Below are 15,945 nucleotides of genomic sequence, written 5' to 3' on the forward strand. Positions count from 1 at the left end.
ATCAATTTCATCATTACCTGTCAACCAACGAACATAATTGGTATATCTGATCAACATACAGTGTCTGTGGGGAAGCCTGGGGTATCTGGAAGCACACAAAGTAAAATCAGATTCAATGTTGGATAAGCAAATTAAAACATTCTTCCCTATATCAGGTTGTTAATATTTCAACATAAAAGTCTACTTAAATAGGTCTTTAGGCTAGTATATTTGATTGAACAAGAGGGCTTGTGTAGAGGCTATGCAGCAATAACTTCATGGCATGTTGAATAACTAGGATGTCTACAAAAGGGAAAGGGTAATGGAATAGAACACCACAGCAAAGAATAATGATAGAATTTGTACTTGCACCTCCAAAACCATTAACAGGAATGTGAACAGCTAAAAACAGGCACAGAGGAATAGGGAAGCAAGCATCAAGTTTAAAGTTTTAACTGCTGGAGATGCAGAATATGGCAAAGATCAAGTGGCCTCAAAATATAAAGATATTTTTGGAGAATACAAAGATAGGGAGTATTTGAAAAAATAAAGTATTATATAACCAAACAAGTTTGAAAGAGTACAATATATAATTTATTGACAAGGTTTGCTAAGGAATGGCATTTAAGTTACACGGTTTGGAAGCGTCATTAAATTGGAGTAGTTAGGCAGCAGGCATGTCTCAACAGCAATGAGGTACACGTGGCTTCATTATTCATTCAAAATACTTGCAGAATAAAGACTTGGAAATAAAGACTTCACTGGCCAGATACCACTTCCAACCATCTCCAAATAGTGAATACAAAGTCTTGGAGAGATGTTTTCTTCAATGAGAACATCTTCATTGAGCCATGTGCACAGCAGCTACTGTACAGTGTCAGGAAATAAAGATGATGGCTTCTGCCCATGTGGCAGAAGGAAACATTGGCTTATCAAGAACAGAAAGAGGAATAAGATTCCTCTTTCACTGGAAGGTGGTGACATTATTGTAATAGACTAGATCAGCTAGTCCTTGAAGGAAGAGAGATAGGTTTGGTAAATGGGCAATGATTTAGTATAATGTTATCAAATGCCGTGTTACCCATTTTGGTAGGAAGAGTAGAAGAGTAGAAAAGTTGAATACTGTTACATCAAAATTAAATAATATTGCTGCACTGAGGAATCTGGATGACCTCTTGAAATACAAAGTTAAAATGCATGCTCTGCAAGTTGTAAGGAGTCAAAGGAAATGCTGGCCTTTATTGCAAATAGAGTCTAAACCTAGAGCACAGTGTGAAGTTTTAGTCTACGTTTGCAGGCAATGCCAAGAGGTTCACCAGACTGATTCAGTGTTAAAATTGTCCAAAGAATGACATAGCACATTTAATACAATATTCTTTGCGATTTAAGAGGGAGGTAGCTGTATGGAAATTGTGTCAGATTCTGAGGGAGTTACTGAAGCTCTCAAACAGACAGCTATAGATAAACAGTTGAAGGTTGGCAAGAGAGATATTTGATCACGAGTACAATCAAGAAATTAAGGAATAGTCAGAAACTGGAGCTGGTGTAAAAGTTTCACATGATGTTATTGAGTGGTGATATGGTCAAGAATTATTCACCTAATCCCATTTGTATCCTTGTGTGATATAGTCGTGCTTATATTGATGGAAATTAGTTATACAAGGAAACAACAATATATATATTTTTTTTAATCAATGTTGAAAGCTTCATTTTAAAGTGCAGAGTAGCACAACAGTCAGCATTGGAGGCCTAGCTTCATTTCTGACCTGGTCTAGGTAAAGTTTGCATATCTCCCTAGGACATGCAATTCCCTGTCTGTACTATTCCTTCATATCATTCTGGTTGCTGGGTTAATTGGCCACTTTAAATGCATTTATACTGTTGGGTAAGAGGGGAACTGGATGATGATGGGCACATGAGAGAGCATAGATTACACGGAAATGTCGAGAAATAGATGGGAATGTTCTGACGGTCAGCATAGCCACAAATAGGCTAAATGAACTCCTTCTATGAAGTATACGGGCGGAGCCAGAAGTGAAATGCAGGTAGAATAATCTATGCTACTGGTGAAACAAACAAAAATATTATTCCACAATTTCACTTCTCACTTCGTGCATTCTTTCTATTCTTAAATCTTCGCAGTACATCTATTCTTCTTGAACTTTTGGGTGAGAGGTAGAAGATAACAGGGAGTATAATGGAAGGAATCCATAATTTCTTCAAACTGCAATTGGAATAGGTCACATCACTCCTCTTCTCCTAATCATTTGTATGGCAGAAAAAGGATGCCAGGGGAAAGAGGTGTTCCCCATAATATTTAAAATTCCATTCAATCAAGGTCTTGGCACTTTTGAAAAAAAACTCCTGAACTTTAAACTCAAAATGAAAGAAAAATAATGGGGAAAGAGCCAAGACATCTTTGTCACCTTTCAATCTATTGCCTTCACTCCCTCTCAGTCTTTACTTTGATTTTGTGGAACATGCCATTACAGCTATTGTTGAAACCAACACTATCATAAAATCACTTGTGCAAAATTAACATGTATACAAAGAAGCAAAAATTGTTTTATTGCATGTTGGTTGCACTTCATGTTATGAAATATTTGTGACCATTAATACCTCTTGCGATGCTTGTGTCTGTAATTGCATTGGAGGCCCAATCTGGTTCTGAATAGTGGTGGTTCCAGGTTGCAATAATCTTGTTTGTCCACCTGCCGAAGATTCAATGTAGGATTGTGCCACACCTGCGGCAGGCCCAACGTGATATGATAGTTGTGTCACCGGCTGGGATACAACTTCGGTAGAAATTGATAGTGGTGGTGAAACCACAGTGGACTGAACACCAATAGAAGACATCACATGATTAGGAGCAACACCAGATAACAGTGTGGGGTAATTCTGTAAAAGACAAGAAATTGTGGAAATTTACAAGTTCTTGTCATCACCAAAAATAACCATTTAATGTTGGGCTTGCAACTAACTTCTATAGTTCAGTTTTCTAAGCAACAAATTTCTACCTCCCATTTCATTGCTACTCCATCACTACATGATTCTTCACAATGCAATTTCTGTTATCTACTTTCAATCAAACAAATACTGGAAAGCTCAAGTATATGACAAAGAATGCAGGTGACTGATCAAAACTTTCAAATTATATGAATTCAGTGCTTAATACACTTAAGTCAGCAAACAGCAACCTTTTCAGACTGAAAAATTTCCCAGGATTCCCTCCATCTAATCAACTACTTAAAAACTGCTGCTGCACATAATCTGCATAAATTCCCTTGCATCATCTGCTTAAAGATCCACAGATATGCCAGATCTTTCAATTACAGCAGGCATAATTATTTCTTCTTGTAGCTTTTAATCCTGATAGTGTCCTTTTAAATTTAAGCATTTTTCCGATTCTCAAATTAACACAAAGGAAAACTAATTTTTAATTGATCTTGAAATCAACTGAGTCTTAGTACTCAAGTAGAATGTCTGATTTTAAAGATTTCAAGGCAAACATTTAGAAAAAATTAGCCATAAAATATATTTCTTAATAATATTTCTAAATAACAATTTTCAGTATGTTGCATTTCAAGATAAAAACTAAGTGACAGCATAAGTTCAGTACTTTCTTCATCAGAAACCAATTAAGATTCAGAAATTGGCCACACATCAAAGTTTGGCAGGGAGATTAAACATTCTAAAGGAAAATGCTCCAATGCTGAACACATAATAAAATCCGGAAAGAACAAATGTCATAAACTAAGGTTTGCTGGTTTCAACGAAATAGTCAAAATATTTATCCATCAAGGTGGTGCTGGAGAGATGTGACATTTTGCAGGTAGGATGCAGGAGAACACTAGCCAAGTCGTGTTCTGACCTTTTAAAGCTGAAATTTGCAGTGAGAATTTAAACCAGCATCTGCAGATTTTGTTCCTACATACCTAATGATTGGAGCTGCAATGGCAACCTCTCACGTTCAACAAAGCCAAGGAACTACTTGTTGAAGTTGGGAGACCACATGCCAGTTGGTGAGTCGATAGTGAAGAGATAGCAGTTTCAAATAAGCAAGTTCGGTATCTCAACTGAGCATAGGTTGCAGGGGCTAAACATTCTCGCCAGCAGAGCATTACAATTTTCTTTTGCCTTGTAACTTGTGCTGGAGCTGCTCCTCAAGTGGGACTATGTCGCACTTCCCAAACCATGAGTTATTCTCGGTTTTCCAGATTGTCGGCGATGCAAAAGAAAAACAAACGTTTGAGTGAATGAATTGCTGCTTGGTGCAGGCAGTGGCTACAGTCTGGAATGTCAATGGATGACCACTGTAAACTTGAAGCTGCTGTTCATGCAGCGATTGAACAGCTGCAGAGGTCAGCATCCAGCGGAGTGGTTTGTCTGATCAAACCCTCGTTTTGTGTCTACCGGGTGATATTATAGGGGGGTTTGATCAGACAAAGCTCGGCTGGATGCTGACCTCTGCAGCTGTCTAATCACTGCACGAACAGCAGCTTCACGTTTACAGTGGTCATCCATTGACATTCCGGCCACCACCCACACAAAGCAGCAATTCATTCACTCAAACGTTTGTTTTTCTATGGTATCGCCGACAATCCAGAAAACCAAGAATAACATTGTTTGGGAAGTGCGACATATTCCCGCTTGAGGAGCAGCTCCGGTACAAGTTATAATGCAAAAGAAAATCGTAATATCTCGCTCACTCACCGAAGCATAAAGCAATAAAACCAACAAAATCATCGTAGTCTTGTACAAATTAACCATAAATATACCTAATTAATATTTTTTAAAGCAGTATTTTCTTATCTCTACGAAGCAAAACTGGAAAATACGGATGAGACGCAGGTCTGTATACACACAGCAAATCAGCCCACGAGAATGTTTAGCCCCTGCGACCTATGACCGGCGCATCCTCAGTCAAGATAACGAACTAGCTTATTCCAGGGCATTTACATTTCGTATGACTTGGCCCGGGCCCAGTATATTGAGGTCATCGCAAAAGATAGCATGCCAGTCCCTCTATTTTGTCAGTAGTTGAGCGATTCAGAATGCCGCCAAATACTCTTTAAAAAAACTTCTACAGGTGAACTGTAGAAATGATTCTACTGGGTGCATCAATAGCAATTCCAACACAGGATGTAGGAGGTTTTTTTTATTTTTTTTACAATAGGTGCAGGACTATGCCATTCGGCCTTTCGAGCCAGCACCGCCATTCAATGTGATCATGGCTGATCATTCTCAATCAGTACCCTGTTCCTGCTTTCTCCCCATACCCCCTGACTCCGCTATCCTTAAGAGCTCTATCTAGCTCTCTCTTGAATGTATTCAGAGAATTGGCCTCCACTGCCCTCTGAGGCAGAGAATTCCAAAGATTCACAACTCTTTGACTGAAAAAGTTTTTCCTCATCTCTGTTCTAAATGGCCTACCCCTTATTCTTAAACTGTGGCCCCTGGTTCTGGACTCCCCCAACATTGGGAACATGTTTCCTGCCTCTAATGTGTCCAACCCCTTAATAATCTTATACGTTTCGATAAGATCCCCTCTCATCCTTCTAAATTCCAGTGTATACAAGCCTAGTCGCTCCAGTCTTTCAACATATGACAGTCCCGCCATTCCGGGAATTAACCTAGTAAACCTACGCTGCACGCTCTCAATAGCAAGAATATCCTTCCTCAAATTTGGAGACCAAAACTGCACACAGTACTCCAGGTGCGGTCTCACTAGGGCCCTGTACAACTGCAGGAGGACCTCTTTGCTCCTATACTCAACTCCTCTTGTTATGAAGGCCAACATTCCATTGGCTTTCTTCACTGCCTGCTGTACCTGCATGCTTCCTTTCAGTGACTGATGCACTAGGACACCCAGATCACGTTGCACGTCCCCTTTTCCTAACTTGACACCATTCAGATAATAATCTGCCTTCCTATTCTTACCACCAAAGTGGATAACCTCACACTTATCCACATTAAACTGCATCTGCCAAGCATCCGCCCACTCACACAACCTGTCCAAGTCACCCTGCAACCTCATAGCATCTTCCTCACAGTTCACACTGCCACCCAGCTTTGTATCATCTGCAAATTTGCTAATGGTACTTTTAATCCCTTCATCCAAGTCATTGATGTATATTGTAAATAGCTGCGGTCCCAACACCGAGCCTTGCGGTACCCCACTAGTCACTGCCTGCCATTCTGAAAGGGACCCATTTATCCCCACTCTTTGCTTTCTGTCTGTCAACCAACTTTATAGAGCGGTGGACTCAGCCCAATCCCATTATGGGGACTGCCCTTCCCCCATTGACAATTCTGGCTGTAAGCATGTAAATGCCAGTGAAGCCGCCAAACCTTTTGGACATTTCATGCCATGCTGTCAAAGCAGCCACAGCCAGACATAAAAACAGCTTTTTTCCATGAGTGATAGTTCTACTCAATAACCAAAGTCTGTAGTCTCTTTTTTGCTCTGGTTTATTTTCACCCACATGTTTAGACCGTAATGGTGTATCCTTATTGTTTTGATGTGTTTATGCTTTATCCTTAATTGTTAACTGTATGTTTGTGTTGTCATTTGTGAGCAGAGCACCAAGGCACATTCCTGTATCTGCATACTTGGCCAATAAACGTATTCATTCATTCATTCATTCATAATGTTCACCATGTTTAATATATTAAGTAAATGTTATCCTTATGTCAATAGGCCAAGTGTAATAGGAATAGATGTGAAAGGTGAGATGAGTAAGGAATTAAAAGTATTGTATATGAATGCACAAAGTATAAGAAGTAAAGTAGATGTGCTTGAGGCTCAGTTAGATTGGTAGATATGACATTGTGGGGATTACAGAGACATGGTTGCAGGAGGATCGGGCCTGGGAACTTAATATTCAGGGTTATACATTCTATAGAAAGGACAGGCAGGTGGGCAGAGGAGGTGGGGTAGCTCTGTCGGTGAGGGACGAAATTCAGTCCCTTGCAAGGGGTGACATAGGGACTGATGAGGTAGAGTCATTGTGGCTAGAGTTGAGGAATTGTAAAGGTAAGAAGACACTAATTGGAGTTGTCTACAGACCCCCAAATAGTAGCCCGGATGTAGGGTGTAAGTTGTAGCAGGAGTTAAAGCTGGCATGTATCAAAGGTAATGCCACTGTGGTGATGGGGGATTTCAATATGCAGGTAGACTGGGAAAATCATGTTGGTTCTGGACCCCAAGAAAGAGAGTTTGTAGAGTGCCTCCGAGATGGATTCTTAGAGCAGCTTGAGCTGGAGCCTACCAGAGAAAGGGCAATTCTGGATTTAGTGTTGTCCAATGAACCAGATTTGATAAGAGATCTCGAGGTAAAGGAGCCGCTTGGAGGTATTGATCATAATATGATTAGTTTTAATCTGAAATTTGAGAGGGGGAAGGTTAAATTGGAAGTGTCAGTGTTGCAGTTGAACAAAGGGGACTATGAAGGCATGAGAGAGGAGCTGACCAAGGTTGACTGGAAAGAGATCCTAGCAGGAATGACGGTGGAACTGCAATGGCAGGAATTTCTGGGCATAATCCGGAAGATGCAGGATCATTTCATTGCAAAGCAGAAGAAAGATTCTAAGGGGAGTAGGAGGCAACCGTGGCTGACAAGGGAAGTTAGGAATGGAATAAAACTCAAAGAAAAGATGTATAACACAGCAAAGATTAGCAGGAAGCCAGACGATTGGGAAACTTTCAAAGGACAACAGACGGTAACAAAACGGGCAATAGGGGTGAAAAGATGAAGTACGAGGGGAAACTGGCCAAGAATATAAAGAAGGACAGTAAAAGCTTCTTTAGATATGTTAAGAGAAAAAGATTAGCAAAGACAAATGTGGGTCCCTTGAAGGCAGCCACGGGTGAAATTATTATGGGTAACAAGGAAATGGCAGAAGAGGTGAACAGGTATTTCGGAGTTAAGGATGAGAGGGGATCTTATAGAGACATTTAAAATTATAAAAGGACTGGACAAGCTAGATGCAGGAAAAATGTTCCCAATGTTGGGCGAGTCCAGAACCAGGGGCCACAGTCCTAGAATAAAGGGGAGGCCATTTAAAACTGAGGTGAGAAGGAACTTTTTCATCCAGAGAGTTGTGAATTTGTGGAATTCTCTGCCACGGAGGGCAGTGGAGGCCACGTCACTGGAAGAATTTAAGAGGTAGTTAGATAGAGCTCTGGGAGGCTAGTGGAATCAAGGGATATGGGGAGAAGTTGGGCACAGGTTACTGATTGTGGATGATCAGCCATGACCACAATGAATGGCGATGCTGGCTCGGAGGGCCGAATGGCCTCCTCCTGCACCTATTTTCTATGTTTCTATGTTTCTAATAGCATATCTACTTTGTGTAGCTTGATAAATGCAATAATATCTCATTCAATTAGGAGTCAGATGGTCATGGAGGGTAGGACCTTTTTCTCTGGAGGGTAACCTCATCAGTGGGTAACCTCATAGAATGAATGAATGAATACGTTTATTGGCCAAGTATGTACATATACAAGGAATGTGCCTTGGTGCTCCGCTCACAAATGACAACAAACATACAGTTAACAATTAAGAATAAAGCATAAACACATCAAAACAATAAGGATACAGCATTATGGTCTAAACATGTGGGTGAAAATAAACCAGAGCAAAAAAGAGAGACTACAGACTGTGGTTATTGAGTAGAACTACTACTCGTGGAAAAAGGCTGAAAATAGAAGTGTATAAATCATGAGGTGCATACTTAAGATGAATGGTCATAGTCTTGTTCTGTCTTTCACTCTCTCTCTCTCTCTCCACCCCCCCCCCCCCCTCCCAGGTAAGGGAATCTAAAACCAGAGGGTACAGGTTTAAAGTGAAAGGGGAAATTTTTTTAAGGAATTGGAGGGGCAACTTCTTTAGGTATTTCCAAGAGGGTGGTGGATATATGGAACAAGCTGCCATAAGCAGCTGTAGAGGCATCTATAATTACAACATTTAAAGGAGATTTAGACAGGTACATGGCTAGGAATAAATTAGAGGGATATGGTGCAAACACAGGCAAATAGGATTAGTTAAGGTAAACTACTTGGTCAGCATGGACAAGTTGAGCTGCATAACTCTATGACTCTCTCCGTGATTATCAGTTGTGTGTTTCAAATGAACAAAATTAAAGGTTCTCTGAATTGCTGTCAATTTATAATTCTGACTTCCAATTCTAAATCTTCCAAATAGTTGCGAAAAGGTTTCACCACTTAATAGAAATAAATGTTCCATTCTAACAATCCGATGCTACAGCATTCAATTCCAGAAATCATAGCTTGATTTGACTCAACAGAAAAGAACAGTAACTCAGTATTATACCTGTGCTGAAGTAGGTCCTTGTTGACTAGCAAGTATTTGGTTTTGAATTATGGGTACACTTTGATGTTGAGTAACTGCTTGGACTGGAACTGAACCACTTGATTTCACTTGTGGCAAGGAATGCTGTACAGGCTGCAGCTGTATTGTCTGAGGGAGAGGAGAGACAAAGTTATGGGGTAATTATAATGCATGCAAGTACTCCAGCTCTTAGTTTAGCTCTGGAAAGGTGTTCAAATCCACAAACTGAAAATAAAAACTCAGAGTTCTTCTCTTTATGTGCCTGTTAAGTTGCAGCAAGTAAGAATCTCATTATTCCAGTTCATATCCACTGCATCTGACAAAGGAACACTCATTTACTTTAGTTTTAGTTCATTTTGTTTAGTTTTAGAAACACCAAGTCTGCTCCAACTAGCGATCCCCGCACACTTACACAATCCTACACACAATAGGGAAAATTGACAATTCTACCAAGCCAATTAATCTAGAAACTTCTACATCTTTGTAGAGGGCGGAAATCGAAGTGTGGGCGGAAACTGGATAAACCAAGCAGGTCACGGGGAGAACGTACAAACTCCATATAGACAAGCACCGTAGTCTGGATCGAACCTGGGTCTCTAGGTGCTATAAGGCAGTAATACCGCTGCGCCACCGTGCTGCACACGCCCCACATCTGATCTTTACGGAAATTTGCCAAGATACCCATTGATGACCATCAGGACACTTAAAAGTTAACCACCAGCAGATAAGCAACAGTGCAATGATTGTGCAGTCATGAAATCTTCATTTAATCCACCTAATCTACTTGCTTCACCAGTCTGGGAAACCTCCACGTTTTGTACTCTAAGTGTCTCAGCTAAGATTCTCTGCAAGCAGATTAAATGTTTATAGTTTGATGTACCAGTTGTAAACAGAAAGGGGGGCGGGGGTGGGGGGGGGGGGGGGGGAGAAGGGCAGGGAACTCTACAAGTCAAATCCAACAGTAATATCTTTCATCTGACATTTTCCTATCATGGAGCACCAATAATATAGGTATGTTTTTCTTGGAGATTGACATACCAATTTAAGAGATCATAACCCATCCTAAACGTGATGACAAAATAAGATCTACCAGGTTTATGAACAAATTACAGTGATATAGCAATACTTACCCCGTAAATATTGGCCAAATAAAATAATTTTGTCTAAATAATGACAGCCTTGCAACAAACTGGCATGCTGCAATCTCAATCCACTGTTTTTAAGGACAATAAAATGATTTTTTTTAAAATCAAATACATACTTTAGTTATGTCATAAGAAGAAAAAAAAGTGGGGAAATTATTAATGAAGAAATAAATGTTCTACCTGTGGAAGATACGTTGGGGTGAAGTAACTGCCAAACTACAAGAAACAAAACAAAGTATGAGATTCAGTAATGAAAGACAGTTCCATCAATCTAACTTCAAACTGATGTTGCAGAATCCAGGTGAAATAGTTATCAGAAAGAAACAAACAGCCACGCAACTAAATTCTCTTGACTTGGGATCTTCTAAAATTTCACACACGGTGCTCCGTTTCACAAATAAGTTTTACTCCCAAGAATAGTCAATTTGCCAGGTTTCCACAGTTTCAAGACTCAACTTCAAAAGTATACAATTGATCACTCATGTACACTGTACTTCTGTACACTGATCATTACCTGACTTGTCTGTTGTATAGAACCCGGTGGCAGTTGTGAAGAATGCTGAGAGGTCACACCCAGAGGAAGATTGGCGGAAGGGAGCTGGCTCTGCATTTGTACCTGCTTAATATTTAGACATTATTGAATTAATGGTACAGATAACGTATCAGGAAGACTACAACTATTAAATGAATTTTAATTTGGTGATTCTGTTTCTTCTGATATAAGCTATGGTACTTGCAATTATATCCAAGTTTTTAAAAATTAATTACATTTTAAATGAGTAATATTACTGCTGAATACTTACAAAAGTCTTTTATAATTATGCTCAAATACATACAAATAACAGTCTAACGTTCCAATTGAAGAATTGAATTTTATTAAATATTGAATCAAAAGCAACTAAGCTACAGCACTTCTATCCTGAACAAAACAGGCTCTTTTTCTTTTCTTTTTTCGGAACATGGAGCAATATAAATCATTATTGATTTGCAGGCTGCTACGCATTTCCTCTCCCCCACCCTCCATCCCCTCCCCAGTGGTCAGTTCTGACATCTAAAATACTAAGCATTTCAAGCAAAAGGCAAGAACACCTGAAACTCAAGTACCAAAGGTTGATAATGTCCATCTGCAGAACTGTGATCCAGTGGGAAGTTCTGCTGGGATGAAACAGGATGGGAACTGGATCCTTCCATGACTTGGAGATATAAACATGCTGTCCCCGAGGCTGCTTGAAAATACTCTGTATCGGTCTGAGTGAACACTGATGGATATGCAGCCAGTGAAAGTGGCACACTTTGCAATGTTTCATAATCAGTGCCATGTTCCGACAAAACCTGTTGCTGCTCTCGATATAATGGTAAGTTGAAGTATGGAGCTGCAGAACCCACAGGTGGTGGTGACTGAAATTCTCGTGTTTCTGAGGAACTCGACTGACCAGAGTCACTTGAACGCTGCGGACTGAGACTCTGAGAGATCTCGTCTGACCTTGGCTGTCTCCTCAGCAGAAAGTCTCCTGGAAATACCAGAGTATCTGAACTGAAAGAAACAACTTGTTCTTCAGTTACTGGCTGAAGCCTACTGTACATTCCAGTTCCTTGGCCGTCCTCTGAACTCAGATCCACTGAACCCCGTCGACTTCTGTAAATGCGCGGAGTAGACGGTAGTAAAGGAATTTGGATGCCATTAGTTTCCATGTGAACTGGAGAAACTTGAAAATCAAAGACTGACCCAGTTCTGCTTTCATTTAATTGTGGAATAGCTGGTGCAGAATGAGGGAGAGGATGAAGGGAGAGCACAGTATTCATTACCCCAACACAGCCTCTTGTGAATGGACCTGCCTTTGCAGGTTCACTTTGAGCATCTTTATCTTCCCGTACAGGTACAAATACTTGAGCTGCCAGTGGAAATACTGCCTGGGGTTCTCCAACCTTCCTGTGTTGCCCATGCATTTGTGTCACATCCTGTGGCAGTTGGAGATGCGAAGGTAGATTTGAAAGATGAGCTGGTACTGTGTGAGAAGCCACCTGTAATTTCTGAGATGCATGTCCCATCAGATTTCGTTTTGGGCAAGGTAGAAAAGTCAGACCACTCAAGGACTCCTCCAAACTCAAGGGCTGGGAATAAATCTGCTGCTGTACATTTACATCAGTTGGAATTTGGTGCACAGGAAGTGCAAATGCAGGCAAGTTACTATGTGTTGCAACATCATATGGTTCTTGCAAAGTTTGCTGTAGCTGAATATTACAAGGATAAATTGTTGGATAACCCACAAGTGCAATATCTTCATAGTGACCCAATCCTGATCGGCTTTGAATAAAAGCATGCACTAGTTCTGGTTGCACGTGACCTTCAATATGGATTGGTTCACTAGCAGATCTATGAGTTACCAAGCCTTTCACGGTTGAGCTTTCAGCATTCAGGTTTGAAAAATCACCAGGAGAAAGAATGTTCTGGCCTATGGGCCTCGGCATTGGTTGAAAATGACGCGTGTGAACTTCCAGGAAGGAAGTACTTTTGCGGCGTTGAGGATTAGCAGATTTCAGAGGAAAACGTGGTGGTGGAGAGAAAGAAAATGGTCTTTCAGGAATAGATGGATATGAACCAGTCTCTAGTTGTGATGTAACTCCCCCACAAGGATGAACAAGAGATGGGGACTGCTTTAACATGAAGACAAAAATCTCAAATCAGAGTTGAGAAAATTAAAAATGCATCACAAAAAAAAGCAGTTCACTAGGAGTTATATTATAGAGTAATAATAGAAGTTTTGGACAAACATAGACAACACTTAAAAGAACCGAATGAGTGCATTAAATACAATTGTGGCCACAAGTTTTACACTCAAATGCAGTTCCATCTTAAAAGATACTGCATATGAAAGAGATTTCACTAAAGTTTACATCTTAAACTTGCATTCCCAGACTTGATCTTTAATTATTGTCCTTCAGATAATCAATATAACTTTATCTACTTTACTAAATGAAGTGACCAATCTTTATTTCCCCAAATACCAAAATCTTTTTTAAAAATTTCTCTTCGGTAGACTTTTTCTGCCGAAAATCTTTGTATGCCATTAGTTGACTAATAACTATTTTACCCCAAAATATGCTGAGATCTAAATAACCCTCTTAAGTAAAAAATTATTTGATTCCATTTAAAGGGGTTACATTCCAGAAATGGTAATACCTTGAAGTTATTTAGCTTCAGTTCAAATTGAAATACTTCCAACCTACAATTAAAATGTCATTTTCTAATCCTTACTGTTTGTACATTTGTGCCATAACCTTTATATCTGTCATAAACCAAGATTTATTCTGGTAATAATACTTATTCCAATAAATGCATGCTGAATTATTAGTTACTTTGCATAATTAAAAACAAACTAAAATTTGTAGGCCATATTTTCCCCAAACAAATGTTACTAATTTAGAAATACTAAAATGCAGTTTTGTCTGAACTCTGCTCTTAACTTAAAAAAAGAGGAAGTAAAATCAAAAAGCCTAAACTAAATCTCATCTTTATTGTAAAACTTAGTGCCCAAAGTAGCTTGTATTTAATGATAACTTATCCTCATGAGTCACATAGAACATACAGCGTTGAGACTAATACATGGAAGGCTGGAGCGACGCAATGTGCATGGTGGAGCAGAGCGCAGAAGCAGGACACTTTCCAGATCTTTTGATAGCTTTTCTACAAAGGTTTCTTCACGGGTATCCCGAACATAGGGTGGGAAAGGTGCAGAGAGAACCAGTGATGGTGTGGAAGACCGTCTAGAAACGCAGGATGAATCAGGGATGGTGGAAAGGAAAGGAACACAAACAGACATGCTACGACCTTGAAGCTAAAGAAAAAAAGGAAAGATATAAATAACACTTATCAACTGACCCACAGTAAACTGGATGTCAACATGTACATAAGCAAGACAGACTAAGCTGTTTGTGACAGTGTTCATTATAGTGTTTTGCAAATGAACGAAGAGAAAAATGAAAGGGGGCTTTACAAAATTCACATGATGATGCAAATTTCCTTCAACTTGAAGAAATAAAGAATGAATTGATTTTAAGTTGAACTCCATTCATTTACAAGTTTAGTTGCAAAGGGCATGTAGAGGTAGCTATCACTGCTTCAAAATTCAGATTAACTGGTTAGAATTAGCACTAATGGTAGTCTAAACTTATGAAATATAACAAAATTGATTCTGCTCGCGTTATCCATTATGTTTACTACTGGTCAGCATTAGATCATATCCAAGAGTGCTCAAAAGGAAAAAAAAAATCCAATGTACGCTTCTTGGATGGAAGAATAAAAGTACTGCAAGCAGCCTGCAAACTCCATAGAATACCAAAATGCACTTCAAAATAAAAACAATGCAAAGATTACAGGGTGTTTTGCACTTTCCATGAGGATGCATAATAATATTTGTGCAAATTAGCAATATTGATATCAACAGAAATGATGTCACATGCATCGATCAATAAAATAATTTAACATGCCAGAAGCATGTAATAAAGACAAACCAAATTATCAGAACCACAGGCGATTTCTATTCTGCAAATAAACATTTCTTGGAATCCTGTCCTGATGTTTTATGGCCAATTTTCTGCACAATACTTTCTGAAGATTTACAATCAGTTCTGATTATTATTAGAATTATTTTATGCCTGGAATTTAGGTAACAAAAATCACTGATGCTTTTTGTATTGGAAATTAAATTTCACCCCCAAAAATAACAAGCATCAGCAAGAGAAATAATCTGCAATAATTCTATTTCTGAATGTGAAAAATGTGGTAAAGATGCCAATTGGCTTAGTAAATTTTAATTTAACACTATATTTAAATGAATTATAATTTTAAAATGACAATATACAAATCAGAGCATAGTTACCATCAACAAATCAAAATTCTGATATTAGTTGTCATAATTTGAGTCAAAATTGATCAGAAATTTCCAAATGTATATAAAAAAAAATTTAAATCCCCAAAATGGTTTCCTGAATTAGTCACATTAATTTAAAATCTTGTTTACAAAGGGGCATTCAGCCCAATACACTTACCCCTGTGGACTGCTGATGGCCACTGAGCTGCTGTGATGCTGCTTGGATGTTTGAGGAACTGTAACCAGGAGGTTGGCTGGATGAAATATGCTGTTCTTGAGCAGAACCATAGGAAACAGCTTGACTAAGATGGGCATCTGAAAACCCAGATGAACTCTGGCCACTATCAAAATTGCCATCAGCTACACAAAAAAATACACCAAAGAAAATCTTTCAGATAATGTTTTTTTATGGAACAAAATGCATGCACAATTTTCAGTTTAATCAAACTTCTTTTAACTATTGCTATGCATTGTTAACTAGTGAAATGAACAACCAATTCAAAACCCAGTTTTGATAACAATCTTCTGATGTGGGGAATAAAACTGCAGAATTAAACATAACCATGAATACAAATAGGATTCAATTAATATCCATTG

General features: G+C 39.1%; 1 protein-coding gene across 12 annotated transcripts in view; it reads right to left on the minus strand.

Moving 5' to 3' along the window:
• Positions 1-15,945, minus strand: part of LOC144603520 (serine/threonine-protein kinase WNK1-like) — a 109,492-nt gene that overhangs the window by 33,136 nt on the left and 60,411 nt on the right. For 9 of the 12 annotated variants that reach the window (XM_078416819.1, XM_078416821.1, XM_078416824.1 and 6 more), the window contains exons 8-13: positions 15,527-15,708; positions 10,992-11,096; positions 10,658-10,693; positions 9,315-9,461; positions 2,599-2,877; positions 18-85 (exon numbers count right to left, since the gene is read on the minus strand). In XM_078416819.1, coding sequence (XP_078272945.1) covers positions 18-85; positions 2,599-2,877; positions 9,315-9,461; positions 10,658-10,693; positions 10,992-11,096; positions 15,527-15,708 — 817 coding nt within the window. Of the gene's footprint in view, positions 1-17; positions 86-2,598; positions 2,878-9,314; positions 9,462-10,657; positions 10,694-10,991; positions 11,097-11,581; positions 13,133-15,526; positions 15,709-15,945 lie in introns of all 12 variants that reach the window. The other 3 variants (XM_078416815.1, XM_078416814.1, XM_078416818.1) reach the window with 2 other exon arrangements.

Source organism: Rhinoraja longicauda, chromosome 20 (genome assembly GCF_053455715.1).
Source record: "Rhinoraja longicauda isolate Sanriku21f chromosome 20, sRhiLon1.1, whole genome shotgun sequence".
NCBI classification, from domain to species: Eukaryota; Metazoa; Chordata; class Chondrichthyes; order Rajiformes; family Arhynchobatidae; genus Rhinoraja; species Rhinoraja longicauda.